General features: G+C 56.6%; 1 protein-coding gene across 2 annotated transcripts in view; it reads right to left on the bottom strand.

The window, feature by feature from the left end:
• SLC38A3 (solute carrier family 38 member 3) overlaps nt 1–20,947 on the bottom strand; it is an 87,327-nt gene that overhangs the window by 34,230 nt on the left and 32,150 nt on the right. For both annotated transcript variants that reach the window (XR_006282590.1, XM_038409778.2), the window contains exons 2-4: nt 10,951–11,102; nt 9,659–9,743; nt 6,952–7,067 (exon numbers count right to left, since the gene is read on the bottom strand). Coding sequence is in view for 1 of the 2 variants with exons in the window: in XM_038409778.2 (XP_038265706.1) it covers nt 6,952–7,067; nt 9,659–9,743; nt 10,951–11,054 (305 nt within the window). In the remaining variant the exon portion in view is untranslated. The remainder of the gene's footprint in view (nt 1–6,951; nt 7,068–9,658; nt 9,744–10,950; nt 11,103–20,947) is intronic.

Below are 20,947 nucleotides of genomic sequence, written 5' to 3'. Positions count from 1 at the left end.
AGCTGGGAGGATTCACCAGCCAAAGGGCCCTGCTGGCTCCACTGGGTTCAGTGCAGGCTCCAGGCTGCTCCTCTCTCCGCCCTGAGGCAGGGCTCCAGCTGCACCACAGCCTGTGTGATCCACGTCTCGGGGTCCCACCTGCTCATGGTGTTCGGCAGAGAGCGGAGGAGCTGCTGCCTGTCAGTGGTTCCTGGAGCCTGCAGCTGCCTTGGCATAATGGGGGGTGGGGGCTTAGAAAACCCATTAACCTTGTGGAACCCAGCCAAGAGTTAAGGGCTGGGTGTTTTTTTAGGAGCAGTCTCTCCCCAGTCAATGGAACACACCTCTAGCTCATCCCATGGGCCCCCGCTCCCCGCTGTCCTGGTGCCCATCCTGGGGTGTATCTGGAGGCCAGAAGGCAGTGGGTGCTATTGCACCCCTGCCTACCACTGGCTGCCAGTCACTTCTGATGCCAGTCTGTGGCCTCGGGCCTCACCTTCCCAGCTAGGAGCAGAGTGAGCCCCAGCCAACCCAAAGGCCAAATCTCCATCTGTGAGCCCTGGGGCCAGCTGGGCTCCTCGGGGTGATGCAGAGCCCAGGGGAGGGAGGGAGGGAGGGTGAAGCATGGGGAGGATGGGCGAAGCACTCTGGATCATGGCAGAGAGGGAGTGTCCGGCTGCTGGGCAAACTTCCAGAGCGAGCCCAGAGCCGAACTGGCTTTAGGAAACATCTCCAACCTCTTTGAAAAGGCCCTTCCTCCATAGGAGCTACACTCACAACTTTGCTCCACAACAAACCCCTGCCAGCCGCCTAGCCAAACACTCACCCAGCCACCCAACCAATTGACTACCCATCCAGCCAACCAATCAACCATTCAGCCACCCAACCATTCACCCAGCTAGTCAAACACTCACCTAGCCACTCACCCCCCCCCAATCAAACACTTACCCAACCATCCACTGACCTATTCATCCAGCCAACCAATCATTCACCCTCTTAAAAAAACAACCATTCAGCCACCCAACCATACAACCACCCAGCTGCTCATTCACCCAGCCAATCAACCACCCACCTACCCAAACAAACACCCACCCACCTACTCAACCAACCACTTACCCACTCACCCAGTTCCTCAAACAACCAATCAGCCACCTACCTAGAAAAACAACAATTAAAATCACCCTGAAACAAATCAACGGAGACAACCCCAATGCAGTGAATTCATAACAATCTAACCTCCCCCAATCAAGCCTACAGCCCTCCCACGAGCAGAGCTCTGACCCCACCAGGGATACAGGGAAGGCACCCAGACACTCTGATGCTTGGCGGCAGAAGATAGACATGACTGTCTGGAGGCGCTCTGGGGTTTGGGACGGCCTGGGGGCCCTATTCCTCGGCTCTGTTCTTGGAGATGTCATTACCCTCAGAGCTATTTACGTGTTCCCATGCGTGTGGCCTGCCCAGCCCCTCTCCTCCTGTTTATGGTCATTTCAAATCGCAGCCTGCCGTGTTTGCTTTGGAAGAGCCTTTGGTTCCCTCTGGCCAGCCAGGGACCTGGAGCTTTTCCAGAGGAGCCGGAGGGGGCCACAGATCCCCCACTGCCACAGAGCCATTGCTGGACACAGTTGTTCTGGAATGAGATCGCAGCCACGGGGAGATTAGGACGCCTGAGCTGGATGGATCCATGCCCAAAGAATCCTGCTGGCCTATCCACGTGAGGACTTGCCCAGCTCTTGGGACAGCTGTGTCGCCTGGGTGCACTGGACAAAAGGGCCCCAAAGCATCCACACCTGCGCCAGGATGAGGGCATCGTGATGCCCTAAAACCCCCGAGATTGCCCTGGGCAAAATGTCACTTTGCCATGTCATGCCACATGGCGCCAGCCTCCCCTTGAGGCTCTGAGTACTTGGTGATGGGAGAGTGGCAAGGACCAGGGCTGGCTCTGTCTTCCAAAGTGAGATCGTTCAGGCCGCGGGGACTGAGCAAAGCCTCTAGGCTATAACTGGCTGGAACCCGCTGAGCAGAAGATGTAGCAGAGGTGTTGCAGAAGGCTGGCTCTCTCTCTGCCTTGTGTCGTAGGAGTTCGATGGTGTCCCACGTGCCTGGGGGCTGCTGGCAGCTGTGTCTGGGAGAATGGAGCCAGCAAACCAGCCTCCGGCCAGTGCGCACTGAAAACAAGGCGCCGTCTGATGCGCCGATGCCTGAAAGAGCTGCTCCCCGCACGTAAGGAAGAGCCAGAGTGGAGCGCTTATCTGCACTCCAGACCCAGGAACACCAGGCAGCTCTCAGCTGGTCTGGCCCCAAAGCACAGGACAGGTTGAGTTTAAAACAGGAGACAGTGGGCGGAGGGACAGGACACCAGGGTCCTATTCCTGGTTCTGGCCTATTGTGTGATGGCAGGTGAGTCACCACCCCTGTCTGCCTCGGTTTCCCTGTCTGCAGCATGGACACGCTGACATGTGTAACAGGAACCAGGGCAGCCTGGCAGTGGGATGGGGCATTCCGACTGCAGCCAGATGTCATAGGACCGGGGCCTGAAATACAGCTCTGGGTTTTTGGTTCTGATTGACTCTCCTCAGCCATAGCATCTGAGACCCTCATGCTCTGTTGGGTATTCAGCCTCACAGCCTCCCTGCCTGGGATAGGGCAGTGCCATTACCCCCCCACCTCCCGTACAAATGGGGAAACCAAGGCACAGCACCTGAGTGACTCACATACAATGTCATAAGCCGATCCTCCTGACCACCTTTTCACAGCTTCTCGCCCAGCCTGGTGTGTGGCTCCAAGAACAGGATCGGGTCCTGGCTAATTAATGCCCTTTTATTTTCCGCTCAGATCCATTGTCATTAGTCCCACTAGGTAACAAGGCGCCTGCCAGCGTCACTTGCATTTGAATGGGCTTTTCCCCAGCTGTCTCTTAGGGAAGAAGATTTTCTTTTCTCTCCTGCCACCCCCAGAATCTCAGGGCGAGTTCACAGCTCAGGGGAACCAGGCAATGCAGATGGCTGGGTTTGCCATCAGCTGGAGTTTTGTCTCTGGGTTTGTTTGTCCTGGTTTTACTCCAGTGTAAAAACACTTTCCTATCAGTAAAGAGAACCCCCCCCCAGCTCTCCAACATCCACCTGAGTTCTGCTGTGATGCGGAGAGCTGAGGGCACGTGTCTTGCCATGTTGCGTAGCTAATCAGCAACCTGGACACGGCGTCAGTCGTTTCACAGCACAGATCACCGCCAGGGAGTCCTGAATGCTGGTTTTGTTAAAGCGTGGTGACTAGAAAACTCATGGGGCTAGAAATAGGTTTGTGTCCTGCATACATACCCCAGGATAAATCAGGCATGACCGCTCTGCAGTCAGCAGGAATGGGCTGCGGGGTCAGGCAAGTTGCCCCCATGTGTTTTAGAAGATGGATTTTCCCCACTGTAGCAGCCTGGAACTTGTGACTGGAACCAGGAAGTGAAACCGAGCGAGCAAATTCTATTCTTTTGGCTGAGAGGGATGCAAACAGTCATGGATCCACTCCAACCCCCTGCAGCTCCTTTCTATAGTGGCCCAATCAGGGCTGAGACCCCACTCCACCAGGCACTGTACAAGCACTTGCAGGCATGGTCCTCGCCCCGAAGAGAAAGCCATGAGCATTAACTTCATGTAAAGTGAGGCACACGGAGGGAAAGTGACTCACCGCTGGGATCAGAACCCAGGTGTCCAGGCTCCCAGCTCAAGGCTCAACCCACTAGGCTGCACCGTTACCAGATAAAAGCTACTGGGAACAGGAGCAGAACAGTGCGCATAGCAGAGATTTTGGGTCTATTCCCAGCTCTCGCATCAACTGGCTGGGCCACTGTAGTTGAGTCTCTGGCCTGCTCTGTGCCTCAGTTTCCCCATATCTCAAGGGGAGATTATGGCACTGCACCACTCCCCAGAGCTTGTGGGATGAGTCTGCTGGAAAACTTCCATCAAAATATTTTTCCTTGGGGAAAATACCATTTTGATAAACTTACATTTCCTGCGAAATCATAGCGGTTTGGACGAAATTTCACTTAGAAAAAAACTGGTTTAAAAAAAAACAAAAACAGTTGAAAAGCTCTGAATGGGACTGCTGATTTTTCATTGTGCAACACCACTTTGTTTGGAACTATACTTCATTTTCTAGCAAAACCAGAACGAACCCCATTTCTCAAAGGTTGCAATGGAGATTGGAACATTTCGATGGCCCTGAAACAGGATTTCCAGAATTTCATTTCTTGGAAAATTTCCAGTGGCTTTGGAATCTCCCCTGAAATCTCGCTTGTTTTCACAGGTGGAGGAATCCGGGGGCCGACCAACTCTGCTCAGAAGGCCGACCAACTCTGCTGTGCTACATGCACTGAGGCATATGCGGAAGAGGAGGGCAAAGCAGGACTTGTCTTCCCAGGCACCTCCGAAGGTTTTGTGAGCAACGGCGCATCTGTGGTTGTTCTAAGCGCAAACCCAGGAGGCTGTGGCCGGGGGCTCTGGCTGTGGAGACGGGCCTCGCCGGAGTCCTACCTGAGCATGTGAGTAAGCAGCAGAACTGTCCCAGGAGTAGGTGCCTGCTGGGCTTTGGAGGGGATTGTCCTCTGGGCTGAGTTGGTTCAAGGCTCAGCCACCCAGCCAGGGCACTCAGGACTGTGGTTTGGTGTGGCCGCACTAACCTGCCTCAGCACCAGAGCCCATGAAAGCAGCCAGCCTCAGGTGTCATCCCGCCTGCAAAGGAATTCCCTCCACAGTGCCAACCCCACAGACAGGACAGGAGAGCTTGCTGCAGACCAGATACCATCGTGATGGGCACATGATAGCTAGCTAGATGGTACCCTTCCCCCACTGCCCATATCCATCTGGCCCAGCCAGTGGTCCCTGCCCAGCCAGTGCCCCCCACCACCCATACCCATTCTGCCCAGTTGGTGCCCCCCAGCTCTCCATCCCCACAGGGCCACCCGGGGGGGGCAAGTGGGACAATTTGCCCCAGGCCCCGGGCCCTTCAAGAGTTTTCAGGGGTCCCCACGAGAGTTTTCGGTGGCACTTCGGTGGCGGGTCCTTCAGTGCTGCCGAACACACCCGGAGTGAAGGACCCGCCGCCGCTTCTTCTACTTCGGGTCTTCAATGGCAATTTGGCCATGGGGGGGTCCTTCCGCTCCATGGCTTCCCCGAAGACCCGGAGCAGAAGGAGTCCTGCCGCTGAAGACCCCAGGCCCCCTGAATCCTCTGGGCGGCCCTGCATCCCCATCCCCCCCAGCCACTTGTTCCCATCCTGCCCAGCTGGCACTCACTCCCACTCTTCTCCTCCCCCTGTATTGGAGCCTGGCACTGCCCACAACAAGACTGAGTCCGTGCGGAGGGCACGGGATGGGCAGGGAGCTGCTTTCAGGGACACGTGACCAAGATGAGCACCAGCTCCTCGTGACCCATAGACACTACTCCTGCCGGAAGCTCCTGCCTGCTCCTTGGGGCCGATGCCGGTTCTGGCTATCGGTGTGTACAGTGCGTGGCGCAAGGGGGCTGGGTTTCAGGGAGCGCCCTGCAGCCCCGCAGCATGACAGGAGGCGCCCTGGAAAGCTGCCCTCCTGGGTCATTTCCCCTCCCTGGATGCAGGGACCTCCCACCTCTCTCGGTCAATGGAAAATCGGCTTCTCGGAAGCTGCAGGCAGCCCTGGAGCCAGCCCGGCCTTGGCTGCCCTCGCTGCTTTGTTTGAACAATTGTGAGTGGTGCCACAACCAGCAACGACCTGGGGGAAAGTCCACAGCTACCAGCGGTCCCGCTGCTCCCACCAGTGGGGAATGGGAGGGCTGATCTACCAGCTCCTCATTAAGGCTTCAGCCTAACAAGGAAGTGGGAAGTAGAGGATGCCAGGCAGCAGCCCCCTTCACCCACCACTGCCAGCCGCCAAGCAGCTCCTCAGCCCCGCAGAGAACCAGGCAGCTGCTGATTGGGTGACCTGTGCAGCTGGGACAGCTGGGCAGAGCAGCCCAACAGAGCTACACAGCACTTAGCGGCTATCCGGGCACCCCAGGGTGCTGGGCCAGCCCTCTGATTGCTCCTCTCTCAGCAATGGAGGGAGACAGCCTTGTGGCCCAGAGTCTCCAGCATGATTTCTCTGCTCACCAGCACCATCGCTCGGCTTCGGTCTCTACCAGCTGCTCTTCACCCATGAGCTGGTCTCGCCCGGGCCATCCTGGGGGCTCTGGCGAGGTCAGATGTGGTGTACGATGGGTCAAGCTGGGGCTGCATACCACTGGCCCTTGGTGGATCGATGTGGGGGAGGGGAATTGGGGCCTGCTGGGAGTGGGGGGGCGAGAGCTGGTGGTGGAGCAGACAGCGTGCTGAATTGTGCCATGCCGAGGGGTGTCAAATGCAGCTCCTGGGGCAGAGACATGTCTGACCCCTGCCGAGTTTGTCTCCAGGGGGAATCCCCCGTGTCTGGTTGATTGCTCCGGGGCAGCCGGAGGCTGGGAGGGCACCATGGGCTCTCGTCTCTGCCAACGTGCTGGCATTGTGCCAGCAGGATCACTGACGGCATTGGGATCCCAGCTGGGCCCAGCCACCCACGGGCCCTCTGCCCATCCCTGCTCCTATCAGCCAGTGCGGCCGCAAAGCTGCGGGACAGCTCAGACAGGGTCGGCCCCCCGACAGCAAGTGTAACACCCGCAGCGTGCGAACGCTGAGTGTGCGCACGCCCCTCACACGCCTCTATCTATTCATCCATCCCCACACACCAGCCTCCATCCATCCATCCATCCATCCATCCATCCCCAGACTTCCCCATTCTCATCATTGGGTCTGTACCCATCCACCCACCTTCCCAGGCTCTCACATTGCTAGGAATTACTGTCCTTTCCCATTTGGACCCACACAGGTCAAAGAGCAGATTCAGTCCGCAAGTGTGGGCCAAGCCCCCTCCCGCCCAGCCCCAGCCGCGCCCTACCCCCCGGCGCGAGGCATGTGGAGAACTTCACTCACAGGAAGAGGAGGATGCCGGTGTTGGCCATGGCGTAGGCTAGCCCCAGAATGCCGCTGCCCATGATGGCGTTGCTGAGGTTGAACACGGACATGCCAAAGGAGGTCTTCCCTTCGAACTGCGCAGATGGGACACAGTGGGTCACATGCCGCAGCTGGGCAAAGCCCGGCCCCCCATGTCCCCAGCTGGAAATACTCACCTGTCCCCTGTCCCCCAGTACCTGGCACTCACACAGAGCAATGCCTTTGGAGCACCCCAGCTAACCCTCTGGCTGCGGAAATGTGAGGAACGGGCCCATCGGCAGAGCCTCTGGGCTACTACCATGTTACTGGTACCAACGCCTCCGTCACTGCCCGGGGTACATTCCTCCTTCCTAAAGGCTGTTATTTCCCTTGTAATCCCTCTTCATCAATATCCTGCCTCCTGGCCCTAAGCTGCCACACCCCTCTGGGCAGCAGGCCTTAGGGGTCCCACTCTGTGAGAGCCCCACTTCCACAGCCTGGCTCTTCAACTCCAGCTATAGTCACTCCGGCTCTTAGATCTAGAAGGCCCCGCTGTGATGCTGGCACATCAGGGGCCAGCTCATGCCAAGGCCCCTAGGTGTTGACTGACCCATGACAAGCACACAGCTGGAGCCAGCCTGACTCCCTGGGCGTTAGCCTTATTAACCTTGGTATTAGCGTTATACAAATGGGCTTGGGGGCTGGACATGATGGAATGCTGTGTGTCGCTGTGGTCATTAATCTGGTTTATAATACCTTTGTCCCATGCTAGGGTGTAACAGTGAAGTGTTTGCTCTGAAACTGGCAACCACCAGACAGGAGAGAAGCATTAACCTGTGCGAATGGGGTGTGAATGGGAGGTGTCAGCTCCGGCTCAACCAAGGAGGCCCAGTGACACCAGCTGAACCCTTTTGGAACATCAGAGGAAGAAAGATTTCTGATTGCTGCCCCCTCCCCCAAGAGAAGCCATACTCCTGAATTCCTCCAGGCAGCTGAATTTGCATCTTGAAGCAGAAAGTGGGGAGGGGGAGAGGAATAAAAAACTCTGACAAGAAGGAACTGGATCTTTTATGTTGCTTGGACTCTGAGGGGCAAGGATTACTGGGCATAAGCAAGATATTCCCAGTGCTTAGCCTGGGTTAGCCGCAAAGGAGAGATAGAGCCTGCTTATCAGAGAAGCTTCTATTACTTTTTGAAACATAAGACTGGAATTCATTTGGGTGTGTCTGTGTTTAGCTGCTTTAACCTCTCAAAGAGCTCTCCTCTCTCCTTTTCCTAGTCAATACATCTGAAGAGCCGTGATACTGCGAGCTCAGCCGTTCAGAAGCCAAATTAGCAAGCAACATGACCCAGAAGAGCCCCAGTCACGTGAATTCCTTGTTTCATTGACTAACACGCTTTTCTCACAGCACGACTGGCCAAGTATTCCACAGTCGGTTAATAACACAGTACAAGCATCCAAATTGGTTACTAAATTGGATTGGTTAATAATGAAATCACATGGGGCTTTAACATCATGTGCTATGAACAGCCACAGAGACATGTTAAAGAGCCACTTGCGGCTCCCGAGCCTCACTCAGAGTATCACTGCGCTGGAGAGTTTATTACAGGACTGGCTATAAGCACTGTCTATGGGTGAGTTCCAAGGCACAGGCGCCAACTTTCTAATGTGCTGGGGGTTGCACCCCCTTGCTCCACCGCTGCCCCCACCCTGCCTCTTCCTGCCCCTCCCCTCCCCATCCCCTGCCCTGAGCATGCTCCACCCTCGCTCCTCCCCTCTCCCCCATCCCTCCCGTACACCACGGAACAGCTGATTGCAGCGGGTGGGAGGCGCTGCGGGGCAGAGGGAGGTGCTGATCGGCAGGGCCCGCTGGTGGGTGCGAGGCACTGCTGGGAGGCTGCTCAGCACCCACGATTTTTTTCCCGTGGGTGCTCCAGTCGGTGCCTATGGTCTAAGGTGCAATTGACCTGGGCTTAGTGAGGGTTCCCTTGGGACTGGGAGTAACCTGACTATTGCTGTGATCCTTGGAACGAGGGACCCTCTGTCACAAAGGCAGACTCGCCTGGGTGGCAGGATAGACTGGAGCACACAAGGGGATGGTTGGTGACTCCAGGGTTAGCCTGTTCTAGCGCCTGAGGAATTCACACTTGGTGAAATCTAAGTGTAGAACTCACAGCCAGTTAGGGTTGGTGCCCTGCTCTTGTGCCCCTGCAGGGCAGCCTGGCACCTGGCTCAATACCTGGGGAGCAGGCCAAGAGGGCAGCCATCAAGTCCATGTAACAAGTCCACTTGCATACCCACAGGGGTCACCAGCACTACATGCAAGAGCTCTGATCACTTGAGCTAGGGGAAAAATTCCACAAGCTGTGAGCAGCAGTAGTAGGCTTTTATCCTCTAGGTGGACCAGCCACCAGAGGGCAAATGGGTCACACATGCTAAACTGGAGGTTTATGGTGAAACCAAAGAACATGGGCAATCTCTCCAGCTCTCTCTGTGCCCCAGAGAATGAGCTCAGGGGGCAGCCCATGGTGGCAGAGTGCTGGACCTGGATTTCCCAACTCCCACTCCCCTGCCCTGTCCTGCCCCTGCTCTGCAGTGAAGGGCAGTGGGTCTGTACCCTGCCTGAGGGCCAGGTTCTTGGCAAGCAGTGTGAGGAGGTGCCCAGGCTGCAGTCACCCCACCAGCCACTCTCCTGCCCGGACTTACATCCGTGAAGTGGGTCTGCTTCTTGTCAGGGCCCTGGGGCAGGAACTCCTCCATCTCTGCCATGGTGGGCTGGGGCTCTTCAAATCTAGAGCAAGGCAGGGGGGAGAGAAGAGCCATAAACCACCCACCGCAGTGGGGTGCTCCCTTCCCCTGGCACCATCTGGGCTGCCCTTGGCACCTCTCGGGCTACAAGGCAGAACAGGAGCATGCCACTCCATCTCCTAAACCTCCCATGGCTCCCGTTACAGGGCGCACCACTGGCCAGGAGGTTCCAGCCTGCCCTGGGGAGCCTTATGTCTGATGGCACCCTGCGGGGGTGGGGCGGTAAAGCAGAGGGTCCCAGAGTGACTGGCACGGATCCCTCACCCTTCTCCAGCACCAATACTCCCAGGGGCCCAAAGTGCTCCAGAAACAGGATCCCGCCAGGCGGGGTGAGCACCAGGAACCCCTGGGGAAACTGAGGCAGAGAGGGGCTGCGACTTGCTCAGCATCACCCCGCAAGGCAGCAGATCCCAGCTCTTCTGTGTCCAGTCTTAATAGACTACCACTGCTCCTGGCTGCACTGGGGTGTGTGGTCCCGTCATTCTCCTCCTTGGAAGCAAATTCTTCCCCAGGTTCAGTCTGGAGCCGGCCCTTTGAGGTCAGACTGCACTATGCTGCTTGGAGCAGGACCTGCCCATGCTGCTTAGCGCCACCCGCCCAACCCCCCCCCCCGTGCCTGCTTGCATCCCCCCGCGCTGTCACTCAGCCGGGCTCCCCATCAATCCGCCTCGCCAGCCACTCAGTCCTTCTGGGCTTCTGGCTCTTCTCAGCCCATCAATGGGGCTTTCTTGTATGGAGGTGCCAGAATAGCATGCGGGATCCAAGGGGCTGCTCCACTGAGCCTCTAGACAGGGATCAGCCCCCACCCCACTTTGTTTTCTTGGCTGCCTGTTGCAGAGCCGGGAGGGGGGGCATGGGGCAGGAGTGGGGGGCATTGGCAGAGCTGGGGTGTGTGTGAGGGAGCCCAGAGCTGGGCTAACAGAGGGCTGCAGGTTGGGAGGGAGAAGCAGCGTCAGAGTTGGGGGGTGGGGAGAGCCCAGGGCTGGGTGAGCAGGGGGCTGCAGATCGGGAGTGAAGAGCACTGGCAGAGCTGCGAAGGGGACACTTGCATGGCACCTGCCTTCACTGTGCCTGGACCTGGAGAGGGTTCCTAACCCATCCCCTGCCAAATTCAGGAAGACAGAATGACCCTGTCTCTCAGCTGGCTCCGTGCAAGCAAGCCCTGCCCTCTGCCCATGCACTGGGGTTACCTGTCATTCCCCACCAAGGGGATGGCTGAGGTGTTCACAGTGTATTTCCCATTGGGCACCAGTTCCACCAGCTCTGTCTGGATGGGGATCTCCACGGGGTCCATCTCTGCCAGCAGGTGGGGATGCCGGACTCACTGGGGCGACGGCGCTGGCTGTGGGAAAGAAGAAAAGCCAGTCGCACTCCTTTTGAGACCTTGGAGAATGGCGTCTCCCTGTGGGGCTGGGCCAGGCGGCAGAGCACAAACTGGGGCTCAGTGGGGCTGGGAACACAAACAGAATAATGTGTCCGGGCCGCGGGCTTGGAGCTTGACCTGCCCGAAATCCCATCTTGGGATGGCCTCCAGGTCTAAATCGGTTTCCCCCTGGGCACATGGAATTGCCAGTGGGGTCACACACCAACCTGCTGCCATCCAGCTGCCTTCCCTTCCCAGCCAGCAGCCACAGAGCCAGGCTAGCCACAGGGTCCCGCATCTGTCCAGGGCTATGGCACGGGGGCCTCCACATTGACCCTTCCTGGGCCTGCTGCTAAGGGGCCAGCTTGAAGCTGACACACCCAGGGGTTCCCCATGGGTGCTGGAAGGAAATCTTGCTGGGGACTGGTGAGAGCTGACGAGCTGTCTGCCATGTGAAGGCTGGCCTCTCCCCCCCACCCCCCACAGGTGGGTGTCAGCCGGATCCCTGCAATCGCCCCTCCGCCAGCCTCAAAGGGGCAGAGCCAGCAGCCTCGGGAGGCACCAAACAACAAGCCCATCCCTTGGAGACACGCTCCCCTCCCCAGGCAGTGCACAGCATGGCACTGTCCCCACCTGTCCTGTGATGGGCATAGCTCTACGGGGACAGCAGGAAGAGAGGACAACCTGCTCGGTACCACAGGTTGGGTCCAGTGGCACCCGGATGGAGGGAGGATGCTGTCCTGCTGTGAGAAGCACTCAGAGACGGCCCTAGATGGCCAGTCCCTCATTCATGCTGTCTCCTCTGGGTCACCCTGATGGGCCCCACCTGGGCACAGGTGTGAAAAACACCTGGGAGCGGCAGCTTGCCCAGCCCCCAGCTGAGGCCATGAGACCCGCACTCTGTGCTGGCTACCAGGCGAGTTCTGGATAGCCTACAGGGAGCCTCGAGCACTCCAAGCCCAGGCTGCTGCTGGGGTGACATGATTACCACCCACACCTGTCATGCCAGCACCCACCCGGAAGGCCAGCATGTCTGTGGAGTGAGCTCAAGCACTGAGCAGGCCCCTTTCCAGCTGCCAGCAGCACCCCTGCCATCACAATGCTGTCTAACCCCTGGAATTCTGTGCCCAGGTCTGGTAGTCCCAGGAGAGAACGGAGTTGGAAAAGGTTCAGAGAAAGGTACCAAGGATGAGCCAGGGTATGGAACAGCTTCCATGTGAGGAGAGGCCGGACAAAGCTGTTCAGCTTAAACAAGAGATGACTGACGGGATGTGAGAAAGGTTGATGAAATCATGACCAATTAAGAGAAGGTGAGTAGAGAAGCGTTATTCACCCTGTCCCATGATACAAGAACCAAGGGTCACCCAATGAAATGAACAAGCAGCATGTTTCATACAATCAAGAGGATTCACACAACACACAATTAACCTGCGGAACTCATTGCCAGGGGATGTTGTGATGGTCAAAAGTATAAAAGGGTTCAAAAAAGATTTTGGTAAGTCCATGGAAGATAGGTCCATGAGTGGCCATTGGCTAAGATGGCCAAGGATGCCACCCCACACTTGGGGTGACCCTAAACCTCTGACTGCCAGAAGCCAGGAGGGGACCACTCCCCCGGAAGCTCAGAGACATGATACTGGGCAAGACGAACCATTCACAGACAAGGTCAGCTCCCACACTGCTGTTTTGGGCAACACAGTATGGGGAGGAGATGAGCAGCTCTCAGTGGTGAAAGAACAAGTTAAGGACTATTTAGAAAAGCTGGACATGCACAAGTCCATGGGTCTAATGCATCCGAGGGTGCTGAGGGAATTGGCTGATGTGATTGCAGAGCCATCGGTCATTTATCTTTGAAAACTCATGTGGGATTTTTTCCAATTGTCAGGGACGGTCCCAGATGATTGGAAAAAGGCAAATATAGTGTCCATCTTTAAAAAAGGGAAGAAGGAGAACCCAGGGAACTACAGACGGGTCAGCCTCACCTCAGTCCCGGGAAAAATCATGAAGCAGATCCTCAAGGAATCCATTTTGAAGCACTTTGAGAAGAGGAAGGTGATCAGGAATAGTCAACATGGATTAACCTAGGGGAAGTCATGCCTGACCAACCTGATTGCCTTCTATGATGAGATAACTGGCTCTGTGGATATGGGGAAGGCAGTGGACGTGATATCTCTTGACTAGCAAAGCTTTTGATTGGTCTCCCTCAGTATTCTTGCCAGCAAGTTAAAAAAGTATGGATTGGATGAATGGACTATAAGGTGAATAGAAAGCTGGCTAGATTGTCAGGCTCAACGGGTAGTGATCAACGGCTTGATGTTTAGTTGGCAGCCAGTATCAAGTGGAGTGCCTCAAGGGTTGGTCCTGGGGCCAGTTTTATTCAACATCTTTATTAATAATCTGAATGATGGGATGAATTGCACCCTCAGCATGTTCCCAGATGACACTAAGTTGGGGGGAGAGGTAGATATGCTGGAGGGTAGGGATAGGGTCCAGAGTGACCTAGACAAATTGGAGGATTGGGCCAAAAGAAATCTGATGAGGTTCGACAAGTGCAGAGTCCTGCACTTAGGAAAGAAGAATCCCATGCACCGCTACAGACTGGGGACCAACTGTTCTGCAGAAAAGGACCCAGGGACTACAGTGGACAAGAAGTTGGATATGAGTCAGCAGTGTGCCCTTGTCGCCAAGAAGGCTAATGGCATATTGGGCTGAATTAGTAGAAGTATTGCCAGCAGATGGGGGAAATGATTATTCCCCTCTATTTGGCACTGGTGAGGCCACATCTGGAGTATTACGTCCAATTTTGGGCCCCCCACTACAGAAAGGATGTGGACAAATTGGAGAGAGTCCAGTGGAGGGCAACAAAAATGATTAGGGGGCTGGAGCACATGACTTAAGAGGAGAGGCTGAGGGAACTGGGCTTGTTTAGTCTGCAGAAAAGAAGAATGAGGGTGGATTTGATAGCAGCCTTCAACTACCTGAAGGGGGGGTTCCAAAGAGGATGGAGCTTGGCTGGTCTCAGTGGTAGCAGATGACAGAACAAGGAGCAATGGTCTCAAGTTGCAGTGGGGGAGGTCTCGGTTGGATATTAGGAAACACTATTTCACTAGGAGGGTGGTGAAGCACTGGAATGGATTACCTAGGGAGGTGGTGGAATCTCCATCATTAGAAGTTTTTAAGGCCCGGCTTGACAAAGCCCTGGCTGGGATGATTTAGTTGATGTTGGTCCTGCTTTGAGCAGGGGATTGGACTAGATGACCTCCTGAAGTCTCTTCCAACCCTAATCTTCTATGATTCTATGATTGATCGGACCCAGCCTAGCCATTCTTATGGCTCTGCCCTGGCCTCCCCATCCTGCCAGCTAGCTGGGTGGAAAGCAGTGGTTCCAGCACCTTGGCAAAAGTAAGGGTGACCATACCTGCCATCCTTACTTCTGCACTGCTGCTGGTGGTGGCTCTGCCTTCAGAGCTGGGCTCCCAACCAGCAGCCGCCACTCTCCAGCACATCGCAGTCCTTTGTCATGACTGGGCTGCTGAAAGATAAAAGCCTACTACAGCTACCACCTAAAGGAGCCACCCCTTTATTTCCAGCACTAGCAGCCAGTGCTATGATGGTAAAGTTTCTGGGTGCAAACACTGGGGGTGACCCATGGACAGGGTCAGTCCATGGGGCGTGGCTGCCCTTGGAGGTCTCCTGTTGTCATGGGGGCAGTGATTATTAATCAACAAGGACTGTGCTTCCACCAAGCCGCACAATCAGTAGCCCCTTCAGCTATAACCCTGAATATTTAAAGATCATTTACTTACCAAAATCCCATTAGCCCATCATACCATCTCCTCCATAAACTTAACAAGTAGAATCTTAAAACCAGATAGATCTTTTGCCCCCACTGCTTTCCTTGGAAGGCTATTCCAAAACTTCACTCCTCTGATGGTTAAAAACCTTCGTCTGATTTCAAGTCTAAACTTCCTGGTGGCCAGTTTATACCTATTTGTTCTTGTGTCCACATTGGTGCTGAGGTTAAATAATTCCTCTCCCTCTCCTGTATTTATCCCTCTGATATATTTATAGAGAGCAATCATATCCCAAATCCCCTGAGATGGGATATTAGATGGATGGGATCTGAGTTACTATAGAAAATTCTTTCCTGGGTATCTGGCTGGTGAATCTTGCCCATATGCTCAGGGTTTAGCTGATTGCCATATTTGGGGTCGGGAAGGAATTTTCCTCCAGGGCAGATTGGAGAGGCCCTGGAGGTTTTTCGCCTTCCTCTGTAGCATGGGGCATGGTTGACTTGAGGGAGGCTTCTCTGCTCCTTGAAGTCTTTGAACCATGATTTAAGGACTTCAATAGCTCAGACATGGGTGAGGTTTTTCATAGGAGTGGGTGGGTGAGATTCTGTGGCCTGCGCTGTGCAGGAGGTCGGACTAGATGATCAGAATGGTCCCTTCTGACCTTAGTATCTATGAATCTATGAATAGTTGTGCAAAGGGGCTGCTCCCGGTCAGTGTGCCATGCGGACTGGGCCTTTAAAAGGCTGAGCTTCTCAGCGCCTCACGTGCACTCTGTCTGGGAAGCTCAGCTCTTAAAGACCCAGCCCCTGATACCACAGGGTGCACTTGCCCATTGAAAAGTGCCTGGCTGGTTCAGGGGCAACCAGCAGGGTTGAGGTGCATGACAGCACAACGGGCAGGGCAAGGGGGCATCGGATCCAATGGCGGCATGACCAGCACCCCAGCCGAGATGGCAGTTATGTCCAGGGCAGCCTCTCCTTTGCTGATAAACTGGGGCATCAGCCCTGGGCATCCCCACACCACAGAGCTTTGGGTCTGGATGCAAATCCACCTCTCAACCTTGCCCTAAAGACCAAGCTCTGGCCAGGGACTTTGGCGTCCCTCCTCTCTGGTGCAGCTCCAGGGGACGCCAGTGCCCAGCAGGCTACGCTGTGTCTTGCTCCACTGGTTGCCCTGCATGTGGGGATCTGCAGTGTCTGGGGAGCTGCCAGCTGGATTTCTAGTTTCCCCTGCGCTTTCAGCTGGATACAGGTTCCTGCCGCGCTTCCTGGCCCCCAACTACTCAGGTGGTGTTGCTGCGCGCTGCTAAACAGCTGCCATGGTCCACCCGAGGGAGGCCACATTTCAGCAGTGGTCAAGAGACCCCAACAGCCGGCAAAGCACTGGGCGTGTAAATAACAACACCGCTTTGCACAGCCCAGCACGCTTCGTGCGAGGGCCTCCCCAGGCAGGACGAGCAGGAAGTAATTTCAGTCCCCAGCAATTAGCTTCCCATTGGCTTTTTGCCGTTGACTGTTCACAGAGCGACGCTGCTGTGCGTGGTATGGACTGAGCATGGTGCAGACTGGGTGTATGAGTTCCTGGCTCCAGGTTCCAGGCATTTGCTGCCAGCCTTGTGCACATAAAACCAGCAGGTGAGGTCCCCCTAGGCAGCGGAGCGTGCAGTGACCATATCAGAACAGCACAGTGCCAGGCAAGACGCGGGGCTCCAGCAGAGGGTGGCTGATGTGGCAATGGCCAGCACGGCAGAGAGCTCAGTGTGATGAAGTGGGACTGTTCTTAATGTTTCCTCTGAATATTGTGGGGGTGCCTCAGTTTCCCCTATCTAGGTGGTGGGATAAGGGTGTATGATCGTTGCAAAGCCCTAGAGAGCAGGTGTGTGCAGGGGTCTGGACACAGAATGGCCAACACCCTGTTTCCTGGCAACTGATGGTCTGGCCCTTCCCCCCTGCAAGGTGAGAGCTAAAGGGTTGGAGAACAAAGGAATCAGGTGCCCTCCTGTCCCGGGAAAGGGACAAAGCCCAGAGGAGGAGAGGCTGGAGATAGTTTCAGTTTGGGACTGGCTGGGGACGTGGAGTGAAGTGCAGATGTGGTTGTCTGGCTCACTGCCCCCCAAAATGGACCCAGCTGTGGGGTCCTGTTCTCTGCACTTACAAGCTCTGTGTTAGACCAGGTTCCTGTCATCTGATAAACCTCTGTTTTACTGGCTGGCTGAGAGCCTCGTCTGACTGCAGAGTTGGGGTGCAGGACCCCCTGGCTTCCCCATGACCCCGCCTGGGCGGACTTACTGTGGGAAGTGCATGGAGGGGCAGAGAGGAGGCTGAATGCTCCGAGGTCAGACCCAGGAAGGTGGAAGCTGTGTGAGCTGCGTGTCCTGCAGACAGTCTGCTCACAGAAAGGAGACTTCCTCAGAGTCCTGACTGGCTTCGTAGGGAGCAGTTCCAGAGCATTGCCCGGGGACCCCGTGACACTCAGCACCCCCAGGTTTGGGCCGCTCATTCGGCTCCCGGCTGGCCAAACAGCTCCAAGTGTCACACGCAGGGTGGGAGAGCCTGCCTGTCTGTGATGCCTACCTGGTGCCCATCACCATAACGTCTGGCGCCTCCCATGTCTTACCGTACTTATCCTCAGCCCATGGCAGACAGGCAGCTCGGAGCGCTCACTGGAGCCGGAACTCCAAACCAGGATTCCCAGCCTAGGTGGGAGGGGGCAGCATGGCCTGCAGACAGTCAGGCGCACGGGCAGCATAGGGCATGCATGAGAGCTACTGGCATGAGCTGGAGACGGACGGTTCTGGCTGCCAGGCTGGGCCCTATGTTAGCTGCTGGCCTGGCTCAGGGTTTGACTCTGGACAGGGGGGCGGGTCACGGCAGAGGGGCCGAGCTGCCAGTCCCCATTCCAGCAACGCCCATTACGCCCCAGCTGGTATGGAAATGGTTCAGCGCTAATGAGAGACAGAGGATTAATAAAGTCTCCTCAATGGGGCTGGCAGCAGCCGGCCTCGGTGCCAGCCAAAGAGTGTGGGGGAGCTCCAGGCTAGCCAGCAGGGGCAGGAAGGGAGAGGAACTGGAAACAAGGCCTTGGCAGAGGCAGCTCGCCGGGCTCCGGGGCAGTGAGCACAGGACGCCTTGGCAGGCAGCACAATGCTCCCTCTGTGGGACCGTGTGCCCCTCCCCGCCAATCGCTGGGAAACGGCTGACACGGACAGTGCGTCTTTATGGGCTGCTGGCTGCCGGCAAGGGGGAGCCCCTTCCCTGTCCCCTGCCTCGGGCTGAGGGGGTGTTGTGGGTTTGTTTCTGCCAAACATCTTTGGAAAATATGGTTATTATTAAAATAACTTTGTGGCTGCCCTGGGGCCTTTCAGTCCAGCAAAGATGGGTGTTGGGGTGATGGCCATAGATGGGGGAAGGGCAGGAGATCTGGGGTCATTCCTGGCTTTGTCATAGATGCCCTGTGGGACCTTCATGCCCCATGCCTCAGTTTCCCCATCTGGCAAAAAAGGATAATAATCCTTCCTTGGCTTATCCCGGCTAGTCAGCTGGCAAACTCTCTGGGGCAGGGGCTGGCTCATGCTGCAGTGCCCGGATGCTGCTGTCATACAAATAAATAAAGGATCCCAAAGCACTCTAGGAATGTAACAAGGAGATAACACAAGCAACTTGCTGAGACTGCATCACTCGCCACTGAAATGCACCTACCCCTGGGGTGGAACAAAGCCACTGGGCAGCAGATGGAGGGGCCCATCTTTATCCCCAGGCACACGGCCCCTGCACTTCATCCCTCCCTGAGATACCCCCATGGTCTGTTCAGTCCTCGGCTAACACTACCACCAAGGGGGCAATTAGTGCCAGCATGGGTGGCGGGCATGGCCAGGGGGACTGCTGTCTATCAGGAGCTGGGACAGCCCCTCCACTTTGCGAACATCACAAAAGCAGCCACCAGCTGCTAAGAGCTTCCAGTCACTCCTATCGGAGCCAGCACCCGGAAGACACAATGACCCAGCTCCCTGCTTCCAGCCCCTGAGCCATCCAGGGCCCACCCCAGCTGCATCTACTCCAGCCAGACCACCTGGCCACCCCCACCTCCTGGCCAGTGACACTGCGCTCGGCTAGTCTGCACTCACGCAGAGAAGCTGCCAAGGACCTGCCCTGGCTGATCGGCCAGTACCTGCAGCTCAGGCTTCTGGTGATTAAAAAGCCACTTGAGGAAGGACTCAAACAAGCCCATTAATCAGCGGGGAAAGGGCTGGAAAAGGCAGACATGGGAGAGACGGGAATGTACCCTGGGGTCTAGCTAATATTCTCCAACTGTTTCTCAGCTTTTGTCTTGTTCTTTTAGGTCCGGGGTTTATAGTCTCTGCCATCGGCTGTAATTGCAAGGATCCCGAAGAGTGTCAGACAAGGACCCCCCCCCCCCCCCCCCGAGGTACTACTTACTTCATCCCCCGTTTTCCAGAGGGAGAAATTGATGTAGGCAGGGGTGGCTGCAGCCTGCCAAGGCAATGGGTACTCCCAGACTCCTTGCCCTCCTAAGGGGGAGCTGCAATGCCCCGGCACTCCCTCCCTAATCCCAGCCTGGGATGGAGGGAAGGGCGAGCCCATGCCACACTCATCCACAGTAGCAGCTTCCCTCCTGCAAGGTGGGCCCAGCGCCCCCCTCCGGACTTTGTGATTGTCCCACATGGTCACAGTGCCGCTCCAGTTTGGCCCGGCCGCCCCGCTGCCAAATCTGAGTGGCACTGCCACCCTCAGTGCCAACTCCCAATGCTACTCACTCCCATTTGGCCTTCCTCGACCTGGGACAGGAGCTGAGGAGCCCTGACTCCCAAGGCCCCTGCTCTAACCACTGGACAAGGCTGCCTCTGTCATACTAAAGGCTGAGGAGGAGCATCAGGGTGTTTATGGTGGGTCTGTATAGCACAGCAATGATTTCAAACCAACTTGCAATAACCCTGTTGTTAAAACCACCTCAGGTGTCACTGCGCTGGCGCACACCGGGCAGTCTGTTACACGTGCCAGCTGGGGAAAGTCGCCTGAGGAGGACCCAAGTTTGTCCCCAAATCCAAGTTCAAACCAAGGGAGAACAAATGGTTACCATTAGACGCTCTGCTTCTGGCAAGGGGTCCCATGGGAAAGATCCACAGATGGGTGGGGAGATTTGGCTTCTATTCTGGACCGTTCACACAACACTTCACAGCTTGCTGCCTCAGTTGTCCGTGCAAGGCAGAGGGGGGCAAACTACGACCCGTGGGCCACATCCAGCCCACAGGATCCTTCCCTCTGGCCCCTGAGCTCCTGCCAGGGAGAGGGGTCAGGACAGGCTTGCAGAGAAGCCAGCGCAACTTCCCGGCATCATGGTGAGCGGGGAAGAGGCTAGAACCTGGCCCCTACCCTTCTGCTCCCCTCCCATGCAGTCACAGTTCCCCCAGAGCCTGGGTAGCCTGGCTCAGCTCTGGCCGGGCGGGACAGCTATAGTGAGGCCAGAACTGGTGCTCCAGAGTGGTGCAGTCAGGGGGAGTTCGGGGGGGAGGCGAGGAGCAGGGGTGGTTGTGGGGGGTGGGGGTGGGTGGTCAAGGGGCCTGGGCCCTGCTGCCAGGGACAGGGGCAGAGCAAGCCAGGGCCCCCCTCCACCCGCAGCATGCTTGTCCCCTGTCCCCAGCAGCCAAGCCCAGACAGGGAGCGAGCCCTGTCCAACTCCCAGCCAAACGAGCAGGGGAAACGCACAGGGAAAGGACTGAGCCCCCGCTTTTCTGCACCCCACAACTAACGTGGGGCAGGGAGAGCAGGGAGGGTTGGATAGGGGGTGGGGAGCAGGGAAGATTGGATAGGGGATGGGCATCCCTGGGGAATGGTCAGGGGGCAGAGGTGTTTGGATAGGATGCAGGAGTCCCAGGGGGCAGTCAGGGGTGGGGAACGGGGGGGGGGGTTGGAGGGGGTGGGAGTTTCGGGGGCCTGGAATGGAGGCGGGGGCCAGGCCACACCTTGCTGTTTTGGGAGGCATAGCCTCCTCCAGCCTTCCCTACCTGGCTCT

This window comes from Dermochelys coriacea, chromosome 7 (genome assembly GCF_009764565.3).
Source record: "Dermochelys coriacea isolate rDerCor1 chromosome 7, rDerCor1.pri.v4, whole genome shotgun sequence".
Lineage (NCBI taxonomy): Eukaryota > Metazoa > Chordata > Testudines > Dermochelyidae > Dermochelys > Dermochelys coriacea.
The sequence above is the reverse complement of the archived record's forward strand: the minus strand, read 5'-3'. Positions and strand labels throughout refer to the sequence as shown.